This window comes from Muntiacus reevesi, chromosome 6 (genome assembly GCF_963930625.1).
Source record: "Muntiacus reevesi chromosome 6, mMunRee1.1, whole genome shotgun sequence".
Taxonomy (NCBI): Eukaryota; Metazoa; Chordata; class Mammalia; order Artiodactyla; family Cervidae; genus Muntiacus; species Muntiacus reevesi.
The window spans coordinates 42,048,332-42,072,375 of record NC_089254.1 but is presented as its reverse complement, the minus strand read 5'-3'; the positions used below and the strand labels follow the sequence as shown (position 1 = coordinate 42,072,375).

At 39.1% G+C, this 24,044-nt stretch overlaps 1 protein-coding gene across 1 annotated transcript in view; it reads right to left on the bottom strand.

Moving 5' to 3' along the window:
- ARMC10 (armadillo repeat containing 10) overlaps nucleotides 1-24,044 on the bottom strand; it is a 67,979-nt gene that overhangs the window by 37,163 nt on the left and 6,772 nt on the right. The window contains exon 2 of the mRNA XM_065939977.1: nucleotides 872-1,020. Coding sequence (XP_065796049.1) covers nucleotides 872-1,020 — 149 coding nt within the window. The remainder of the gene's footprint in view (nucleotides 1-871; nucleotides 1,021-24,044) is intronic.

Below are 24,044 nucleotides of genomic sequence, written 5' to 3'. Positions count from 1 at the left end.
TCTTTGTGGCCAGAGAGACAAAAATCGTTACACAAAAAGAAGTAGGGGCAAGCATTCAAAAGACAGTGAAAGAGAGAACGAAGTCTGATAATGCTTTCTGTAGCCTTTATCTCTATTCACACTTCTGTCTCAAACCAAAACTATCCTTGGACGTCCAAGTTAACTGAGCTCAGTATTTTTCCTTTTCATTTTAAAATAACCTAAGTTGGGGTCTGTCACTTATAACGGAAATGTACATAATACACACATATTCCTTATATCTCCCTATAAATCTCTAGAGCTAACCTTGACATGATGGATAAAGATGGACTGAAATGAAGTATAAATTCAAAATTTTGCATTCATGACAAGGTTAACAAAGGGCATTAGCTGAGAATAACGACAAAAACTGTTTCACTCTTTCTCCATGGGAGGCTGGGGGGAAGCAGAAGCCATTTACATTTACACTGGTCCATGATTGTCAGAGTGTGGTCCAGGGAGTAGCTGCCTCAGAACCATCCTTGTCAGCCCTTTGTACAATGTCAAGCACGTACTTAAATGTCAGATGCTTCTGTTGCTCTACTGCAGCACTGCTGAGTTGTGAATAATTAAAAAGGCCATGCAATAATACTAAGTGTTGATCAGATACACATATTACAAACGTGATGCTGGTGACCAACTTCATAGATACATACAATCTGACTACTAATCGTATTACTATTAGGCTATGCTTTTTAGAAGTAAACAAACATTATTTTGTAGATATCCATAACCACAGAATATATAGATGAAAAAATTGAGGTTCTGGGAGGTAAAGTAACTTATCAGAGTCACAATTACTGCCGGTGTGTGAGAATGGGAGGAGCATGTTTACGGAGACTAGGGTACTCACTTGGTTGGCTGAAAAGGCTGCATTGTTGCCCAGAGTGACCAAAGCTCGTTCGATAATGACAGGATCCTCAGTTGATTCAAGCAGGTAAAGGAGTTTCTGAACTTGTTCAGTATTTAGGGTGTCATCATATGATCCGCTGGTTAAGTCTTCTATATAAGAATAAAGTTATTTAAAGTTCATTTAAAATCAATATAAGACTTAAAGGGACAATCCTGAATCATATTCTGATGCCAGGCACAGTTTTGAGCAGTTTATATACCTTAACTCATTTAATCATCAAGTGATCCCTTAGAAGACACTATTATGATTCTCAATTTACAGATGGAATACTGAGCCTTATAGTATTAAGAAATTAGGCGATGGTCTTGGTACTTTTCTTTTATTAAGGCACTGCATGCCAACAGCATTTTGTTTCCTCTTTCTAAAAATCACGTATACCCATCCAGTGGAACACTTCCCACAGGCATAGCTTCATTAAGAAACAGAATTTGCATTTGGGAGAACTGCTCCGATCACAGGCCAGAGGAAAAGCTATGCGAGGGACCCTATCATGCTGCTAGTGAGGTACTTTTGTTCAGTTTCTATAAGCAAGGCATGATGACTGTGATGCCAGAAGAACAGTCCAACTGGGGTTGATGACAGAAGCTGTCATTCTAAGGAAAAAAGCAAGCAGTCAAATGCTGGATCTGCTCAGAAGTTCTGAACTTTAAAGCTTGGACCTTTTAAAAAGTCCTTTATAGAAATCTCCACAGGAAAACAGAAACCATTTGTATAATGCAGTCATTGTGTTATAAACATAGAACATGATTCTTTCCAAATTAAGCTATGAATACAGGTCAGACAGCACAACAGTCCACAATACATTGCCCTCCATGGAGTTGTGGCTGGGGGCGGGGCGGGGTGTTGCAATTTACGATAGGTGCTGCTATATGATATCATAGCTGTGCTCATCTATATGCTAATGACTTCTCAATCCTAATCCAAAAGTTAAAACTCTATTTCTGGAGCTTAATTTATAGAAATCAATTTACTAACTGGCACTTCAATTTAGGTACCTTAAAGACACCTCAAACTAACTGTACTCTATCCTGAATACATCGCCTTCCCATACAAGTCTACTAGGCTTCAAAATCTCTATCTCACTGAATGAGACCACTATCTACTTGGTTTCCCAAACCAAGGGCATCTCTGCTTTATACTTCTCTCTTACCACCCACAATAATTCATCAAATCCTAAAAAAGAAAATATGTCTCAAATTATTAAACTTATCATCTTTGGATCCTGGGATTACATATGACTTATTTTCTACCCCATGCTTATGAGTACTTTCTTGTTTTTTCTTTTTCTTTTCTTTTCTTTTTTTTTTTTTTTTACAATAAACACATAGTATTGTATTAAAATAGAATATATTGCTTAAGGAGGAATCACAGACAAATATGAGGTAAATGGACAAGCTTAGATTATGAAAACCAATAGGTGATTTGATGTTCTGAAGAAGCCAAATAAGAAATCAACTATTAGGAAAATCTAAAAGCTAAAGAGGGAGCAGATTCTCACTCCGATGTCTTATAATCAGAACCTCTGGATCATGCTTTTTACTCCTGAACCCACTACCCACCTCATTTATAGCTTAAAAAGTATTTCACCCAAACAATATTTGAAAAGGTAAGTGAAAGCATGGTAAAAACACAAATTGTCATATAGAAAGACTTTTGGGGTTTCATCCAAAAGTGTTTTTACCCACAAGAAAACTGAGATCAGGATCATTTAAGGATTTGCCTAACATCACACAGGAGTCAGTAGCAGAGACCAGAGAAATGAAAGCACAAAGCTGCAGGCAACCACCTAACCTCTTTCGGGTCCGTTTTCTCATATGTAAAATAAGGCTGGTCAAACACCACAGTGATTCCAGAAGTCTCTATGCAGCCCTGAAGTTGTATAATTTTATACATACACACATGGCATAAAAAGGATACATTTAACTCATTCATACCTCCAAACCATTTCAAAGTCTATAACTTCCTCACACATTTTCCCACAAACCATTAAAAAGTTTTATAGATATATTAATTATTAATTAAGTTTTATAGATATATAAATTATTAATGAATAGCCAAATAAAATTTTATAGAGAAAAGGGTTAAAGCATAGAATTTTCTCTTGAAAGAAGGAGGTGTAATGTGGTAGTTAAAAGTAAGCCAAGGTTAAGTCTAGTTCAAATTCCAGCTAAGCTGTTTACCAGCTGATAGACATAACCTCTCAAAGCCTCAGTTTCCTCAGTTATTCCAAGGGAGTTAACAGGGCAAAGAACAGGAAGACAATAGAATGGGATAGACTAGAGAGCTCGTCAAAAAAAATTGGAGTTATCAAGGGAACATTTCATACAAGGATGGGCATGATAAAGAACAGAAACAGTAAGGACTTAACAGAAGCAGAAGATTAAGAAGAGGTGTCAAAAATACACAGAAGAACTGTACAAAAAAGCTCTTAATGACCTGGATAACCATGACGGTGTGGTCACTCACCTAGAGCAAGACACCCTGTAATGTGAAGTGAAGTGGAACTTAGGAAGCATTATTGCAAACCAAGCTAGTGGAGATGATGAAATTCCAGCGGAGCTATTTCAAATCCTAAAAGATGATACTGTTAAAATGTTGCACTCAATATGCCAGTGAATTTGGAAAACTCAGCAGTGGCCATAGGACTGGAAAATGTTAGTTTTCATTCCAATTCCAAAGAAGGGCAGTGTCAAAGAATGTTCAAACTACGAGACAACTACGTTTATTTCACATGCTAGTAAGCTTACGCTCAAAATCCTTCAAGCCAGGCTTCAGCAGTACATGAACTGAGAACTTCCAGATGTACCCATTTCTAAAGCTGGGTTTAGAAAAGGCAGAAGGAGAGATCAAATTGCAAATATTCACTGGATCATAGAGAAAACATGAGAATTCAAAAAAAAAATCTAACTTTTGCTTCATTGACTACGATAAAGCCTTTGGCTATGTAGGATCACAACTATAAAAAATTCTTAAAGGGATAGGAATACCAGACCACCTAACTGTCTGCTGAGAAACCTGTATTCAGGTCAAAAGCAACAGTTAGAACCTTATATGGAACAATGGGCTGGTTCCAAATTGAGAAAGGAGTACACAAAGGCTGTATACTGTCACCCTGTTTATTTAACTTCTATGCAGAGTACATCATGTGAAATGCCAGGCTGGATGAATCACAAACTGGAATTAAGATTGTCCAGAGAAATATCAACAATCTCAGATACACAGATGATACCACACTAATGGCAGAAAGCAAAGAGGAACTAAACAGCCTCTTGATAAGGGTGAAAGAGGAGAGTGAAAAAGCTGGCTTAAAACTCAACATTCAAAAAACTAAGATCATGGCATCCAGTCCCATCACTTCATGGCAAACAGAAAAGGAAAAAGTAGAAGAAGTTAAAGATTTTATTTTCTTGGGCTCCAAAATCACTGCAGATGATGACTGCAGACATGAAATTAAAAGATGCTTGCTTCTTGGAAGGAAAGTTATAACAAACTTAGATAGCATATTAAAAAACAAAGACATCACTTTGCCTACAAAGGTCTGTCTAGTCAAAGTTATGGTTTTTCCAATAGTCATGTACAGATATGAGTGTTGGACCATAAAGAAGGCTGAGTGCCAAAGAAATGATGCTTTTACACTGTGATGCTGCAGAAGATTCTTCAAAGTTTCTCGGCCTGCAAGAAGATCAAACCAGTTAATCCTAAAGGAAATCAACCCTGAATATTCATCAGAAGGATTGATGTTGAAGCTCCAATACTTTGGCCATCTGATGCAAAGAGTCGACTCATTAGAAAAGACCCTGATGCTGGGAAAGACTGAAAGCAAAAGGAGAAGAGGGCGGCAGAGGATGAGATGGTTAAACAGCAACACCGACTCAATGGGCATGAATCTGAGCAAACTCTGTGAGATGGTGAACAACAGGGAACACAGGGTGCTGCAGTCCATGCGGTTGCAAAGAGCCAGACGTGACTTAGTGACTGAATAACAGTGCCAACCTTAAAGCATTTTTATGTCTCTTAATACGTATCCAAGAGTGGAACTGCTGGATCATATGGTAGTCTCACTTTTAGTTTTATGAGGAAATTCCACACTGTTTTTGACAGTGGCGGCACCAATTTACACTCTCACTAACGGTGTATAATGATTCCCTTTTCTCACATCCTCACCAGCATCTGTTATTTGTGACCTTTTTGAAGACAGCCATTCTGACAGGTGTGAGATGATATATCATTGTGGTTTTAATAGGCATCTCTCTAATAATTAGCAATGTTGAGTATCTTTTTACGTGCCTGCTGCCCAATTAAGTGGGAGATGGGCTCGAATCAATAAAATTATAAATGAAAAAGAAGTTACAACTGACATCACAAAAAAACAAAGCATCGTAAGAGACTACTACTAGTAACTATATGCCAATAAAATGGACAACCTCTTGGAAAGGTACCATTTCCCCGGACTGAACCAGGAAGAAACAGAAAATATGAATAGACCAATCACAAGTACCGAAATTGCAACTGTGATTAAAAAGCTCCCAAGAAACCAAAGTCCAGAACCAGATGGCTTCATAAGCAAATTCTACCAAGTGGGATTTATCCCAGGGATGCAAGGATTCCTCAACATACACAAATCAATCAATGTGATATACCACTTCAACAAACTGACTAATAAAAAACATTATGACCATCTCAATAGATGAAGAAAAAGCTTTTGACAATGTATGACAAAACCCACTGAAAAATAAAAATTAAAAAAGAAAAAAAAAATTCAATACCTGTTTGTGATTATTAAAAAAAGAAAAAAACTCTCTAGAAAGGGGGCAGAGAGGGAAACTCTCCCACCCATATAAATATAGGTTGGCTCACTTACGACTGACTCTTTGCAACCCCATGGACTACAGCCCACCCAGCTCCTCTGTCCATGGAATTTTCCAGGCAAGAATACTGGAGTGGGTTGCCATTTCCTACTCCAGGGGATCTTCCCGACCTAGAGATTGAACCTGAGTCTCTTCTGTCTCCTGCATTGGCAGGTGGATTCTTTACCACTGTGCCACCTAGGAAGCCCAACATAATAAAGGCCACACATGACAAATTCACAGTAAACATCATTCTCAATGGTGAAAACCAAAAGCATTTTCTTTAAGATCAGGAACCAGACAAAGATATCCACTCTCACCACTATGATTCAGCATAATTTTTAAAGGCATATCCATGGGCAATCAGAGAAAAAAAGAAATAAAAGGAATCCAAAGAGGAAAAGAAGAAGTAAAATTCACTGTTTGCCGATGACATGACACTATACTTTGAAATTCCTAAAGATGTTACCAGAAAACTACTAAAGGTCATCAATGAATTTGGTTAAGTTGCAGGATACAAAATTAAAAAACAGAAATCTGTCACATTTCTATACACTAGCAAAGAAAGATCAGAACAACAAATTAAGGGAAAAAATCCCATTTGCCTTCACATCACAAAGAATAAAATACCAAGAAACAAACCTACCTAAGGAGATAAAAGACCTGTACTTTGAAAAGTATAAGACTGATGAAAGATACTGAAGATGACACAAACAGATGGAAAGATAAATCATGTTCCTGGGTTGGATGAATCAGTATCATTAAAATGACTATACTAAGCAAAGCAATCTATCAATTAAATTCAATACCTATCAAACTATCAATGGCATTTTTCACAGAATTAGAACAAATCTTTTTTTTTTTTTTTTTTTTTTACAATTTGTATGGAAACACAGAAGACCCCAAATAGTCAAACCAATCCTGAGAAAGAAAAATGGAGCTGGAGGCATCAAGTTTCTTGACTTCAGACTATACTACAATGCTAGAGTCATCAAAACAATGTTACTGGCACAAAAGCAGAAATATACATCAATGGTACAGGATAAAACTCCAGAGATAAACACATTCACCGATGTGCTGTGCTTTGCTTATTGCTCAGTCATGTCTGACTCTTTGCAATTCCATGGACTGTAGCCCAGCAGACTCCTCAGTCCATGGGGATTCTCCAGGCAAGAATACTAGAGTGGGATGCCATGCCCTCCTCCAGGGGATCTTCCCGACCCAGGTCTCCCACACTGCAGGTGTATTCTTTACTGTCTGAGCCACCAGAGAAGCCCCATGCACCAGTGGTCAACTACAAAAGGGGGCAACAATACACAACAGAGAAAACACAGTCTCTTTAACAAGGGGTGCTGGGCAAACGGGACAGCAACACATTAAAGGGTGAAATTAGAACACTCCCTAACACCATGCACAAAAATAAACTCAAAATCTAAATCTAAGTCCAGATACTATAAAACCCCTAAGAGGAAAATCTAGGCAGAATTCTCTCTGATACCTATTGCAGCAATATTGTTTTTCAATCACCTCCTAGAGTAATGAAAGTAAAAACAAAAATAAAACCATCAAGAAAAGAAGAAGACAACCCACAGAATAGGAGAAAACCCTTGAAAACAAAGCAACTGACCAGGGGTTAGTCTCCAAATATACAAACAGCTCATGCAGCTCAGTATTAAAAAAAAAGAAATAACCTAACCAAAAAAATGGGTGGAGGACCTAAATAGACATTTCTCCAAAGACATACAGATGGCCAAAAAGCACATGAAAAGATACTCAACATCACTAATTATTAGAGAAATACAAACCAAAACTACGTGGAAGTATCACCTCACACTTGTCAGAATGGCCATCATCAAAAAATCTACAAACAAAAATGCTGCAGCGGGTTTGGAGAAAAGGGCCTCGTCCTATACACTGTTGGTGGGAATGTAAATTGGTACAACCACTGTGGAGAGCAGAATGGAGGTTCCTTAAAAACTAAAAGTAGTGCTACCAGATGATCTAGCAAGCCCACTCCTGGGTATATATCTGGAGAAAGTTACTCAAAAAGGCATATGTGCCCCATTGTTCACTGCAGCACTATTTACAACACCCAAGACATGGGAGTAACCAAAATGCCCATCCACAAAGGAATAGAAAAGGTTGTGGTACATATATACAATGGAATATTACTTAGCTATAAGAAAGAATGAAATAACGCCATTTGCACTAACATTTCTTTGGATGGACCTAGAGGTGATCATTCTGAAACCGTGTACAAGCCCATGTCCTTGTCTTTTGAAGTAATATGCTTACTCAACAGTTAATGACCGGCCAACCGGGAAATGGGAAGAAGAGGAAACAAAGACCAGCTGCTGGGCTAAGGAAATGGTAACAATTTAGACTATAATCCTGCCACCTAACAGAAGCACCAAACTCCCAGTTCCTTGAAAGATACAGATAAAGGCCTGACACACATTCTCGTTGTTTCTACAGAAAGCAGATGAAAACTGCTGACCACAAGAACATAGACCCTAGACTGTGTTCTTGGCAGAGCCAGGAAAATTAAAAAACAAAAACGAAAAACAAACTTATGGTTACCAAAGCGGAAAGGTGGGGAGGAGGGATAAACTGGGAGACTGGAATTAACATATACACACTACTATACATAACGATCCACTGTGTCGCATAGGGAACTCAACACTTTGTAATACCCTAGATAGGAAAAGAATCTGGAAAAGAAGGGGTATAGGTATAACTGAATCACTCTGCTATACACCTGAAACTAACACATATTGTAAATCAACTATACTCCAACATAAAAAAAATTAATTAAAAAACATCTTATAAAGCTGATTTGTTGGTGCTGAACTCAGCTTTTGCTTGTTTCTAAAATTTTCATTCTTTCCATCAAATCTGAGCAACAGCCTTGCCAAGTAGGTTTTTCCTTTTCACGACTTTAAATATATTGTCCCACCTCCCTCTGGTCTGCAGAGTTTGTGCTGAAAAGTTAGCTGATAGACATACTGGAATTTGCTTGCATGGAACTTGTTGCTTTTCCCTTGGAGCTTTTAATAATCTCTTTATCTTACTTTTTGCTATTTTAATTACAATGTGTCTTGGTGTAATCCTCTTTCAGTTCAGTTCAGTTGCTCAGTTGTATCCAACTCTGCTACCCCAGGGACTGCAGCAGGCCAGGCCTCCCTGTCCATTCACCAACTCCCAGAGACCACCCAAACTCATGTCCATTGAGTCGGTGATGCCATCCAACCATCTCATCCTCTGTCGTCCCCTTCTCTCGCCCTCAATCTTTCCCAGCATCAGGGTCTTTTCAAATGAGTCAGCTCTTCACATCAGGTGGCTAAATTATTGGAGTTTCAGCTTCAACATCAGTCCTTCTAATGAACACCCAGGACTGATCTCCTTTGGGTGATCCTGTTTAGAAGTCTCTCTGCTTCCTGGACTTGGACGTCTGTTTCCTTTCCCAGGTTAGGAGGGATTTCAACTATTACGTCTTCAAATATATTCTTTGCCCCTTTCTCTTTTTCTCCTTCTAGGACACCATGACTGAGGAGTGCCTAACCTTCAGGATCTAATGCCTGATGATCTGAGGTGAAGCTGATGTAATAATAGAAATAAAGTGCACAATAAATGCAATGTGCTTGAATTATCCCCAAACCACCAACTGCCCACTATTCATGGAAAAATCGTCTTCTATGAAACTGGTCCCTGGTGCCAAGAAGTTTGGGAACTGCTGCCATAATGTGAATATTAGTGTGCTTAATGTCCCAGAGGTCTCTCAAACTTTTTTTCCCCCCTGTTCAGCTTCAATAATTGCCACTATACTGTCTTCCAGCTCACTAATCTATTCTTCTTCTATTGTTGATATTTTTGTAGTATATTTTTTAAATCAGTTATCATCTTCTTCAGCTCTGTTTGGGTCTTCTTTACATCTTCTAATTTGCTAAACTTCTCACTGTACTTATCCATTCTTCTCCGGAGTTCTTCAATCATCTTTATCATTATTTAAGACACTTTACTGGGCAGACTGCCTATCTCCACTTCATTTAGTCCTTCTGGGGTTTTATCTTGTTTCTTCTTTGGAATATGTTCCTTTGTCATGTTTTCGCCTGATTTACTGTCTTTATTTCTATTTATCTGGTATGCTGGTTACGTTTCTTGACCTTGGAGAAACGGTCTTATGCAGGAGACACCCTATGGGTTCCAACAGCATACTCCTTCTGGTCACCAGAGTTATAATCCCTAGGGGGGCTCCCTACATCGCGGGGCATGGGTTCTTCAGTTGTGGAGGGTTGACTACTGTGGTGGCCTGGTAGGTGTGGCAGACCCTTCATCCAGTTGGTTGCCAGGGCCAAAAGATAGCCAGCTGCAAAACTCTGGGAGTCCCAGGCCTAGTGCTGGCTCACTGGTGGGAAGAGCTTGGTTCTGGGATGAGTGACCACAGGGCTGGGGTTCCCAGATCTAACGTTGGTCTTCTGGTGGGTGGAGTTGATTTCTGGGGTGGCTGGCTAAGAAGTCCAAAGTATCTGGCAACTGGTGGGTGGGGTTCAGGCCCAAAGCTACCGCTGGCTCACTTATGAGTAGATGTAGGATCTTGGGGTTCCCAAAATTGGTGTCAGACCACTGGTGGGTGTTTGCTTGAATTTTTACTAAAAATCATGTTTTACTTTTTCAGTAAAGAAATAAAAGCCTTAAAAGTCTAAAAAGTTTAGAGGATGGTGATGATCAAATATCCAGCAATTCAACTGATTAGTTTTTGGATTGCTATTATATAGGTGAGGCAGTCAGGTATGTATGTCCCAGTTCTCCACTTAGCTTTATACTAGTAAGACAGTGAAAGAATTTTAGGTTCAGTAGTTCACCCTCTCTTCAAGTAAACTGAGGAGACATTACAATTCTCAAAGAAAAGTGACTACCAAATAATAACATTATAGTAAGATAAATTTCAAGATAATTGTCGCCATTCAGAATCATTCCAATCAGGAACATAATATGCTTTTCTCTTTATGGCGTCTATGTCCTTCATAAAAATTATCTTTGTATAGTCTTCTTGCTAGATGTGTTTCTAACTTTTAAAGATTTTATAGCTATCATAAAATCTTTTCAATTATATTTTGAATTACTTACTGCTTATATACAAAAAGCTATAGGGTATATTTATCTTGCATTCAAATTACTTTATTCAACTCTTCTTGTTTCTAAAGTTATTCAGTTTATTCCCTTAAGTTTTTCCAAGTAAATCATTATGTGATTTACTAATTATACTTTTGGCTCCTTTCTAATATTCATCCAGTTTTTCCTCTCTTATCAAGCTACCAAAGACTCCAGGACAATGCTATATAACAGTTGTGACATCAGGTACCCTTCTCCTGTTCTTTTTGTTTATTTTTGGCCATGCCATGTAGCATGTGGGATCTTAAAGTTCCCTGACCAGGGATCAAACCTGTGCCCCTTGCAGTGGAAGTGTGGAGCCTTAACCACTGGACCACCAGTAAAATCCCATACTTTGCTTGTTCTTGAATTTAATAAGGATGCTAGCAGTGTTTCACCATGGAAAAGAATGTTTGCTTTTGGTTTTTGATGGATGTTCCTCAACAACTTAAGAATATTTCCTTCTATTTATTCCTAACTTGCTGTTTTTATTAGAAATAATAATATTCAAATGTCTCTCTATTTCTTCTTGGCTATACCACACAGCTTGTGGGATCTTAGTTCCCTGATCAGGGATTGAATCCAGGCCCTAGGCGGTGAGAGTACAGAGTTCTAACCACTGGACAACCAGGGAATTCCCCTTCAAATATCTTTCTAATGCAACTTAAAAAAAAAAAATTGAAGTATAGCTGATTTACAAGGTTGTATCAAATGGCTTTCTAATTATGAGGTCATTATGTGCTTTTGCTTTTAAGCTATTTATGCAAAAAGTTTTATCAATCTGTTTTCCAATTTGGATCCTTCCTTTATGTCAATTTGGTCTTGGAATATTATTACCTTAATCATGTAATGGGTTTAATTTGTTAGTATTTTATTTAGTATTTGTAATCTTTATTTTCAATTGAGACAGATTTACAGTCTTTTCATGCTATTCTTGTCAGGTTGGGGATCAAGTTGTTGAATGAACTGGGACTATTTCCATCTCTTTCAAGCTCTCAAACAGTGTTAACAGAACAGGAATTAAATTTTTCTTAACGTTTAAGACAAACAAAAGACCACTTGGTTCTTGTTCAAGATAGTCACATAGGAAGATCTTGAACTCACCTCCTACGGTGGACATACCAAATCTACAGCTACACATTAAACAATTTCCTGTGAACAAAATCTTGAAACTGAGTGATTCCTATATACTGGGCAAATGAGAAAACAACTCACTGGGAAATAGGTAGGAAAGGCTGAGACACTGTCATCATCAACCCCACCCCTGGTTCAGTGGCACACAACTGGGAAGGAACTGACAACTCCCAGCTTCCCCCTGAGGAGCAAGGGGTTTAGGGTCCCCATCTCGTGTCCCAACTTTTAAGACTTCCACCTGAGAGATGGGTCCCCCAAAACATCTAGCTTTGAAAGTTAACAGGGCTTGCATTCACAAGACTCACAAGGCTATACTGAATTCAGAGAGAGTAACCTAAAGGGTTTCTACAGAATCATCATGGCTAAACCCCAAGGACACAGTAGCGGCAAAAGACTGAAGCCAACATTTTCAATGAAAGAAACCAAGAGCAAGGCTCTCTAGAGACAGGAGAACAGGCAGGTGCCATCTTTGCATTCTCTCCCTGCCTTGCTGTAGGTCAACTGGTATTTCCCAGAAAGGAGTTTGTGTATGCCTCTGGTTTGGGACTGCCACCCAAGGGACACCCTTTGATTACCTGGCTCTGGTGGTCAGTGGGGCTTATGTTCACAGATTCAATAAGACAGTAGCAAACAAGGAAATGGTACTTAGCTGGCTGCCATTCCACAGCTTAGTAAAGAAAGTACAGACAGAAACACCCATCTCCCAGACTTCCCCCAAAAGAGGTATATTTGCATACTTTAAAAGTTGCTACCTTAGAGTCTGACTTCCAATCAATCTTCACTTAGGGGTTTACTGAGAATCTCCCCTTGGGACACTGACAGCTCTTGGCACATCATCAAATACTAGGAGCTAATAAAAATAAAACAGGCTGTTTGGACAATCACAAGTTTTGAGAAACAGCTAAGAGCTGGGGCAAGGTTGAACAGTAAGGTTCATCTCCTACACAAGACCTTCAAAGTGGGAAAGGTGGTTGTTTCAACCTAATACATAGAAACCAACAAAGAATCAAGCCAAATGAAGAAACAGAGGAGTATGTTCCAAGGGAAAGAACAAAATAAAACATAAAAAAAAAAAAAAAACCTTAACAAAATGCAAGTAAGTAATTTACCTGATAGAGAATTCAAAGTAATGGTCATAAACACGCATACCAAACTTGGTAGAATGAATGAACACAACAAGAACTTCAACAGAGGGAAAGGAAATATAAAAAAGGACTAAATAGAAGTAAGAGTTTACTTATGGCTGATTCACAGTGTTGTATGGCAAAAACCAACACAACATTGAAAAACAATTATCCTCCAATTTAAAATAAAATTTTAAAGAAGCCATAGAGCTGAAGAATACAATAAACAAACTGAAAAAGAAGCTAGAGGGGTTCAACAGCACACTAGATGAAGTGAAAAAAAGGATCATGGAACTCTAAATGCAGTGAAACTCATTCAATCTGAACAGAAAAATGAAAAAAGAAAAAGTGAACATAACATCAAGTGGTTCAACATTTACCTTATAGGAATCCCAAAGGGGACAAAGAGGCAGAATATTTATTTGAAGAAATAATGCATGAAAACTTCCCTAACCTAGGGAAGGAAGAAAACCAGATCCATAAAGCAGAATTACAAACAGAAGGAACACGAGAGAACCACAAGACACATTATAATTAAAACACAAAAATTAAGAGACAAGGGGAGAATTTTAAAAGCAGTAAGAGAAAAACAACTTGTTACATCCAAGGAAAACCCCCATTAGACTATCAGGAGACTTTTCAGCAGAAACCTTGCAGGCCAGAAGGGAGGAGCATCACTCATTCAAAATGCTTAAAGAACTGTCAACTAAGAATACTGTATGCAGTAAAGCTGTCCTTCATAACTGAAGAAGAGATAAAGGACTTTCCAGGCAAGCAAAAACTGAAGGAATTCAGCACCACTACACTGGCCTTTCGTGTGTGCTTAGTCACTAAGTCCTGTCCAACTCTTTGTGGTAGCCTGCCAGGCTCTTCTGTCCATGGGATTCTCCAGGCAAGAATACTAGAGTGGATAGCCATTCCCTTCTCCAGGGGATCTTCCCAACCCAGGAATTTCAAACCCGGGTCTCTGTATTGCAGGCATATTTTATACCTTCTGAGCCACTGGGGAAGCCTTTGTTAAGGGATACACAAAATAAAAAGATGCAAACTGTGGCCTCAAAAACACAAAGTGTGTGTGTTGCAGGTGGGGAGAGTAACAATGCAGAGCTTTAGAATGCATACATTCAAACTGAAAGTTGTTATCAACTTAAAATAGACTGTTATAACCACTACACGTGAAAGTTGCTCAGTCGTGTTTGACTCTGCAAACTCATGGATTATACAGTCCATGGAATTCTCCAGGCCAGAACACTGGAGTAGGAGCCTTTCCCTTCTCCAGGGGATCTTCCCAACTCAGAAATTGAATCCACGTTTCCCGCATTGCAGGTGGATTCTTTACCAGCTCAGTCACAAGGGAAGCCCTATACTGGAGTGGGTAGCTCTTCCCTTCTTCAGCAGATCTTCCTGACCCAGGAATCAAATCGGGGTCTCCTGCATGGCAGGTGGATTCTTTACCAACTGAGCTATCAGGGAAGCCCCATAACCACTACAGGAAATTATCAAATCACAAAGGAAAGTAACAACAGCAGAAGAAAGGAACAAAGGAATTACCTCCTCTTGGGTTTCTATAGAAACCTCTTTACATTAGCACAATTGATTAAATTGTTGGATACTGGTGACAGAATCAAACTCCAGCCCCTCTCACCAGCCCAGAGGCGAGGTGAAAGTGGGACTGAACGTTCCAACCCTCTAATCACAAAGTTGACTCCACCAGCAATCAGCCCCCAACCATCAATGCTTTCCAAAAGTCATCTCATCAACACCACAATGACATGGTCATTATCAGCAGATAAAAGATGGCAGAGTAAAAGGACGTGTGCCCATCTTCTCCTGTGAGAACACTAAAATAGCAACAAGCTGTTGAACAACCACTGACAGGATATTGGAACTCACCAAAAAAAAAAAAAAAAAAATCCCACATCCAAGGACAAAGGTGAAGCTGCAACGAGATGGTAGGAAGGATGTAATCATGTCAAAATCAAATCCCATACCTGCAGGTAAGCGACTCCCAAACTGGAGAATAATACCAAAGAAGTTCTCACACTGCTGCGAAGGTTCTAGGTCTCACATCAGACTTGCTAACTGGGAGCCAGCAAAAGGAATCCCCAGGGAAACTGACTTTGAAGGACAGCAGGGTTTGATTATAGAACTTCCACAGGACTGGGGGAAAGAGAGACTCTTGGAGGCCACAAACAAAATCTTGTGCACACCAGAAAGAAGTGGTGACCTCACAAGAGACTGTGTCAGACCTGCCTGTGAGTGTTTGAGGGTCTCCTGCAGAGGCGAGGCTCAGAAGTGGCCTGGGTTGGAAGCAGCCTCCCTCAGGGATAGGGGCGCTGGCAGCAGCAGTCCAGGGAGGTGCGTGTTGGCGTTAAGTCCTTTTGGAAGGCTGCTAGTTAGCCCTACTGTAGAGACCGTAGACTCCAGGACTGGGTCGCCTCAGGACAAACAACTAATTGGGAGGAAGTGCAGCCACATCCACCAGCAGGAAATTGAAGTAAAGATTTACTGAGCATGGCTTTACCCAAGACAGCAAGAGCCAGTTCTCCCCACGGCTGGTCCCTCCCTCAGGAAGCTTGCACAAGCCTCTTATCCTTATCCATCAGAGGGCAGACAGAAGCAGCAAGAACTATAATCAAACACAGTCTTCAGAATAAAAACCACAATCACAGAAACCTAACCAAAATGATTACACTGATCACAGGCTTGTGTAACTCAATGAAGCTATGAGCCATGCCATGCAGGGCCACCCAAGACAGACGGGTCATAGTGGAGAGTTCTCACGAAATGTGGTTCACTAGAGAAGGGAATGGAAAACCACTTCAGTATTCGTGCCTCAAGAATCCATGAACAATATGAAAAGTCAAAAAGATACAACAGTGGAAGATAAGCCCCGCAGGTCTGTAAGTGTCCAATATGCTACTGGGAAAGAAAGCAGAAATAGCTCCAGAAAGAATGAAGAGGCTGGACCAAAGCAGAAACAACACTCAGCTGTGGATGTGTCTGATGGTGAATGTAAAGTCTGAGTTGTAAAGAACAATATTGCATAGGAACCTGGAATATTAGGTCTATAAATCAAGGTAAATTGGATGTTGTCAAGCAGAAGGTGGCAAGAGTAAACATCAACATGTTAGGAATCAATGAACTAAAATGCACAGGGATGGGCAAATTTAATTCATATGACCATTATATCTACTACTGTGGGGAAGAATTCCTTAGAAGAAATGGAGTAATCCTAATAGTCAACAAGAGAGTTCAAAATGCAGTACTTGGGTGCAATCTCAAAAAGACAGAATGGTCCCTGTTTGTTTCAAAGGCAAACCATTCAACAGCACAGTACCCAAGTCTATGCCCCAATCACTAATGCTGAAGGAGCTGATGTCAAAAGGTTCTATGAAGACCTACAAGACTTTATAGAACTAACACACAAAAAAGATGTCCTTTCATCATAAGGGATTGGAATGCAAATGTAGAAGTCAAAAGATACATGGGGTAGCAGGCAAGTTTCACCTTGGGAGTACAAAATGAAGCAGGGCAAATGCTAACAGAGCTTTGCCAAGAGAACACACTGGTCATAGCAAACACCCTCTTCCAACAACACAAGAGATGACTCTACATGTGGACATAACCAGACGGTCAATACTGAAATCAGACTGATTATATTCTTTGCAGCCGAATATGGAGAAGCTCAGATAATCAGTTCCTTATTGTAAAATTCAAGCTTAAATTGAAGAAAGTAGGGAAAACCGTTAGACCATCAAGTACGACCTATATCATATTCCTCATGATTATACAGTGGAGGTGATGAATAGATGCAAAGGATTAGATCTGGCAGACAGAGTGCCTGAAGAACTATGGACAGAGGTTAGTAACACTGTACAGGAGATGGTGACCAAACCATTCCCAAGAAAAACAAATGCTAGAAGGCAAAGTGGTTGTCTGAGAAAACCTTACAAATAGCTGAGAAAACAAGAGAAAGTCAAAGGAGAAAGAGAAAGATAAATCCAACTGAATACAGAGTTCCAGAGAACAGCAAGGAGAAATACAAAAGCCTTCTTAAGAGAATAATGCAAAGAAAGAGAGGAATACAATAGAATAAGAAAGACTAGAGATCTCCTCAAGGAAACTAGATATGCCACGGGAACATTTCACACAAAGATGTGCACATCAAGGACAGAAACAACAAGGACCTAACAGAAGAAGAGACTAAGAAGAAGTGGCAAGAATACACAGAACTGTACAAAAAAAGGTGTTAATGACCCAGACAGCCACGATGATGTGGTCAAAAACCTAGAGCCAGACGTCCTGGAGTGTGAAGTCAAGTGGGTCTTAAGAACCATTACTATGAACAAAGCTAGTAGAGGTGATGGAATTTCAGCTGAGCTATTTCACATCCTGAAAGATTATGCTGTGAAAGTGCTGCATTCAATATGTCAGCAAATTAAAAATACTCAGCAGTGGCCACAGGATTGGAAAAGGTCAGTTTTCATTCCAAGCTCAAAGAAGGGCAATGTCAAAGAATGTTCAAACTACCAGACAGCTGCACTCATTTCCATGCTACCAAGGTAATAGTCAAAATTCTCCAAGCTAGGCTTCAGCAGTACGTGAACCGAGAACTCCTACATGTACAAGCTGGATTTAGAAAAGGCAGAAGAACCAGAGATCAAACTGTCAACTCCAATGGATCATAGAAAAAACAAAAGAATGCCAGAAAAACATCTACTTCTGCTTCACTGACTAGACTAAAACCTTTGTGTGGATCACCACAAATTGTGGAAAATTCTTAAAGAGATGGGAATACCAGACCACCTTACTGGCCTCCTGAGAAACCTATATACAGGTCAAGAAGCAACAGTTAGTACCAGACATAGAACAACAGACTGGCTCAAAATTGGGAAAGGAGTACATCAAAGTTGTATATTGTCACCCTGCTTATTTAACTTCTATGCAGAGTACATCATGAGAAATGCTGGACTGGATGAATTACAAGCTGCAATCAAAATTGCCAGGAGAAATAACAACAACATCAGATATGCAGATGATATCATTCTAATGGCAGAAAGCAAAGAGGAACTAAAGAGCCTTTTGATGAAGGTGAAAGAGTGGAGTGAAAGAGCTGGCTTAAAACTCAAACTTTCAAAAATCTAAGAACATGGCATTTAATCCCATCTCTTCATGCCAAATAGAGAGGGAAAAAGTGGAAATAGTGACAGATTTTATTTTCTTAGGCTCTCCAAAATTGCTGAAGATGGTGACTGCAGTCATGAAATTAAAAGATGCTTGCTCCTTGAAAGAAAAGCTATGATAAATCTGGACAGTGTATCAAAAAGTAGAGACATTACTTTGCCAATAAAGGTCCGTATAGTCAAAGCTATAGTTTTTTCAGTAGTCACGTATGAATGAGATTTGGACCATAAAGAAAGCTGAAAGTGAAAGTCACTCAGTCATGTCTGACTCTTTGCCACCCCATGGACTATACAGTCCATGGAATTCTCCAGGCTAGAATACTGGAGTGGGAAGCCTTTCTCTTCTCCAGGGGATCTTCCCAACCCAAGGATCAAACCGAGGTCTCCCCCATTGCAGGCAGATTCTTTACCAGCTGAGCCACCAGGGAAGCCCAAAGAAAGGTGATGGTTGGAGAACTAATCCTTTGGAATTGTGGTGCTGGAGAAGACTCCTGAGAGTCCCTTGGACAGCAAGGAGATCAAACCAGTCAATCCTAAAGAAAATCAGACCTGAATATTCATTGGAAGGACTGAAGCTGAAGCTCCAATACTTTGGTCACCTGATGTGAGGAGCCAACGCATTGGAAAGGACCTCAGGAAAGATTTGAGGGCTGGACAAGAAGGGGGCAACAGAGGATAAGGTGGTTGGACGGCATCATCGACTCAATGGATATCAGTTTGAGCAACCTCTGGGAGACAGTGAGGGACAGGGAAGCCTGGTGTGCTACAGTCCATGGGGTCCAAAGACTCAAGACACTACTTCGCGAAGAAACAATACCTACAACATGGCTGATTCACACAGTTGTCTGGCATAAAACTACACAACACTATAAACTGATTATCCTCCAATTATAAATAAATTAAAAGAAATAAAGCAGTAAAATGGAAATACAACATACCAAAATATATGGGATGTACCAAAACCAGTTCTCAGAGGGAATTTCATAGCAATAAATGCCTACATAAGAAACAAAGACAGATGTCAAACAACCGCACTTTACTGCTCCTCAAGGAACCAGAAAAACAAACAACAATGTCCAACGTTAGATGAAGGAAGAAAATAACAAATTTCTGAGCAGAAGTGAAGGAAATAGAGACAAGAAAGGCAACAGGAAAGATCAATGAAACCAACAGCTGCTTTTTTTTTTTTTTAAGATAAAAAACAAACCTTTAGCTAGGCTTACCAAGAAAAAGGGAGGACTCAAACAAGAACAGAAAGAGGAGACATTACAACTGATACCACAGGATGCAAAAGATCGTAAGAGACTACTAAGAACTATCACACACCAGCAAACTGGACAACCTAGAAGAAAGAGATACATTTCTGGAAACATAAAACTCACCAAAACTGAATCATGAAGAAATGGAAAATCTGAACAGAACAATTACCAGTAAGGAAACTGAATCTGTAATCAAAAACTTGCCTTAAAAACAGAAGTTCAGGACCAGATGGATTCACTGGTGAGTTCTACCAAAAATTTAAAGAAGAATACAAGTCCTTCTCAAACTCTTCCAAAAAAGTAGAAGAGAACACTTTCAAACTTATTTTACAAGGCCAGTATTACCGTGATACCAAAATCAGACAAAGACACCACAAGGAAAGAAAATTACAGGTCGATATACCCAGAATATAGGTGCAGAAATTCTCAACAGAGTATCAGCGAACACATTATTAAAGGATCTACACAATGATCAAGTGGGATTTATTCCTGATATGCAAGAGTGGTTCGATATCTGCAAATCAATACTGTGTTACATTACAGTAATAAAACGAATAAAAGTCACATAATTATCTCAGCAGATGGAGAAAAAGCATTTGACAATATCTAACATTCACTCATGATAAAAACTCTGACAGTGGGTACAGAGATGATGTTGCCGTTGGTGTTTAGTCACTAAGTCATATCTCTTTTGCAACCCCATGGACTGGAGCCTGCAAAGCTCCTCTGTCCGTGGGATTTTGCAGGCAAGAATACTGGAGTAGGTTGTCATTTCCTTCTCCAGGGGATCTTCCCCACTAAGAAATCAAACCTGCTTCTCCTGCATTAAACAGGCAGATTCTTTGTCACTGATCCACCAAGGAAGCCCCATAGAGGGAATGTACCTCAACATAATAAGGGTCATATACGAAAAGCCCACAGCTAACATCATACTCAGCAGTGAAAAACTGAAAGCTTTCTGAGAAACGAGACAAGTATGGCCACTCTCATCGCTTTTATTCAGCATAGTACTGGAAGTCCTAGCCAGGGCAACTCAACAAGAAAAATAAATAAAAGGCATCCAAATCAGAAAGCAAGAAGTAAAACTTTATTTACAGATGACATACAGAGAAAACTCTGAAGACTCCACTAAAAAACTGTTAGAACCAATAAATGGATTCAGCAAAGTTGCAAGATACAAATTCAATATTAAAAAAAAAAAATCAGTTGTGGACTTTCCTGGTGGTGCAGTGGATGAGAGTCTGCCTGCCAATGCAAGGGACATGGGTTTGAGCCTTGGTCCTGGAGGATTCCACATGCCACAGAGCAACTAAGCCTGTGCACTGCAACACTGAAGCCTACACACTCCTACAGCCTGTGCTCTGCAACAAGAGAAGCAACCACAATGAGAAGCCTGTGCACTGCAACTAGAGAGTAGCCCCTGCTCACCACAACTAGAGAAAGCCTGCACAGAGCAAGGAAGACCAAGCACAGCCAAAAATAAACAAATAAACAAAAACTGAAAAATAAATCAGTTGCACAAAAACAAATTATAAAAAAGAGAAATTAAGAAAACAATCCCATTTGTAATGGCATCAAAAAGAATAAAATATCCAGGAATAAATTTAATCAAGGAGGTGACACACTTGTACACTGAAAACTATAAGACACTGATGGAAAAAATGGAAGATGATACAAATAAATGCAAACATACTTATGCTCAGGGGTAGGAAGATTTATTATTGCTAAAATGTCCATACCACCCAAAGTGTGTTAGTTGCTCAGTCATGTCCAATACTTTGCAACCCCATGGTCTGTAGCCCACCAGGCTCCTCTGTCCATAGAATTCTCCAAGCAAGAATACTGGAGTGGGCTGCCATTTCCTTCTCCAGGGGATCTTCCTGACCCAAGGATCTAATCCAGGTCTCCTGCATTACAGAAGGATACTTTACCATCTGAGCCACCAAGGAAGCAATAGCTATCAAAATTCCAATGCCAATTTTCCAGAAATAAAACAATCCCAAATCTTTATGGAACTAAAAAAAAAAAAATCACAAATAGTCAAAGTAATGTTAAGACAAAAACTGGAAACATCATGCTTCCTGAATTCAAAATATACTACAAAGTTATAGTACTCAAAACAGTATGGTACTGGGGCAGGGGAGAGAGACACAAAGATCAACAGAATAGAACAGACAGCCCAGAAATAAACCCTCATGTATATGATCAATTAATTTATGATAAAGGAGCCAGGAATATACCTGGAGAAAGAACAGTCTCTTCAATAAATGGTGCTTGGCAAACTAGACAGCTATGTGCAAAATAATCAAACTGGACCATTATCTTACACAATACACAAAGTCAACTCATAATGGATCAAAGCCTTGAATATGAGACCTGAAAACTTAAAACTCCTAAAAAAACATAGATGGTAAGCTTCTTAACACTGGTCTTAACATGATTTTTTGAATTTGACCAAAAAATAGAAGCAACAAAGGGTTTCCCTGGTGACTCATTGGTAAAGAATCTGCCTGTTGATGCAGGAAAAGTGGTTTTGATCTCTGGGTTGGGAAGATCCCCTGAAGGAAATAACAACCTACTCCATTCTTGTCTGGGAAATCTCATGGACAGAGGAGCCTGGTGGCCTACAGTCCATGGGGTTACAAAAGTCAGACATGACTTAGCAACTAAACAGCAGCAGCAGAAGCAACAAAAGGAAAATAAACTAGTGGAATTACATTAAAAAATCTTCTGTACAGCAAAGGAAGCCATTAACAAAATGAAAAGGCAACCTATGAAACTGGAGAAAATATTTGCAAATCATGTATCTGATACATGGTTAATACCTAAAATATACTTAAAATCCTCATGTAACTCAGTAAGAAAAAACAAAAGGAAGCAATCTGATTACAAAATGGGAAGAGGCTCTGAATGGATCTTTTTTGAAAGACATTCAAACGACCAGGAAGTACATTTAAAGGGGTTCAACATCACTAATCTTCAGGGAAATGCAAACCAAAACCACAGTTACCTATCACCTCATACCTGTCAGAATGGCTTTCTTCAAAGGACAAAACACATGCTGGTGAGGATGTAAAGAAAAGAGAATGCTTGTGCACTGTTGGTGGGAAAGCAAATTTCCAACCACTATGGAAAATATGGAGGTTCCTCAAAAAATAAAAAATAGACCTATCACATGATCTAACAATTCCTCTTCATGATTCCACAAAACCTCTACCTTGAAAAGATATTTGCACCCCAATGTTCACTATAGCATTAGTTACAATAGTCAAGACAGGGAAACAACCTATGTGTCAATCGATGGATGAATATATACATAAAACATGGTAACTCACTCACTCACACACACTCGCACATACACACAATGGCATATTATTCAGCCAAAAGAAAGATGGAAATCCCGCCACTGTGACAACATGGATGGACCCTGAGGACATGATGTCCACTGAAATAAGTCAAACAAATGAAAGACAAGTACAGAATGATCTCACTTTGATGTGGAATATAAAAAAAACATTCTTAACTCATAGAAACAGAAGAGTGTCATGGTGGTTGCCAGGGGCTGAGGGCTGAAGGAAATGGGAAGATTTTGGTCAAAGGGTACAAACTTCCAGTTATAAGAGCAATAAGTACTTACAGCAATAAACAGCTTGGTGACTATAGTTAATAATACTGTGTTGTATACTTGAAAGTTGCTAAGAGAATAAATCTTTTTTTTTTTTAATTTTCTTTTATTTTTTATTTTTTTATTTTTCAGTGGGTTTTGTCATACATTGATATGAATCAGCCATAGAGTTACACGAATTCCCCATCCTGAGAATAAATCTTAAAAGCTCTCATTAGAAAAAAATTTGTGGTGATAGATGTCAACTAAACTTATGGAGATCATTTTGCAATTCAAACAAATTTCAAATCATTTTGCTGTTTATATTACACTAATACAATGTTCATTTCAATTAAAAAAAAAAAGATCACCATGCAAAATATAAGGATGATTCTGACAAAATGGGTATTTCTTAAATCTTCTTCAAAGGAAAAAAAAAATAGCTTCAGGAAGGGTGTCAGGAAGCATTTAACAGGAGGCTTCCTGTATGCTGTTTTGGATCTGTCAGGAATCCTCTGTTCCTTATTAATTCCTGAATATTCAGGAGTTAAGAGGAAAGGCAAGCCTTTCCCGGGGCTGCGGAATCCAGTCATCTCCTTCGTTAGTTTTTCAATATGGTGGTAAGTACCCTCTTCCTTCTTATGAACCATACAGTAAAAGTGATTATTTACAACTCTCTCTCTTTAATAAGAATCGCCTTATGTTTTTAAGTCTGGAATTTTAATCTTTATCTTTGCTGAGAATAACTACCTTGTAAGACAGTATATATGCCCACACCATGATTAAAACACCTTTGCTCCATCAGAGC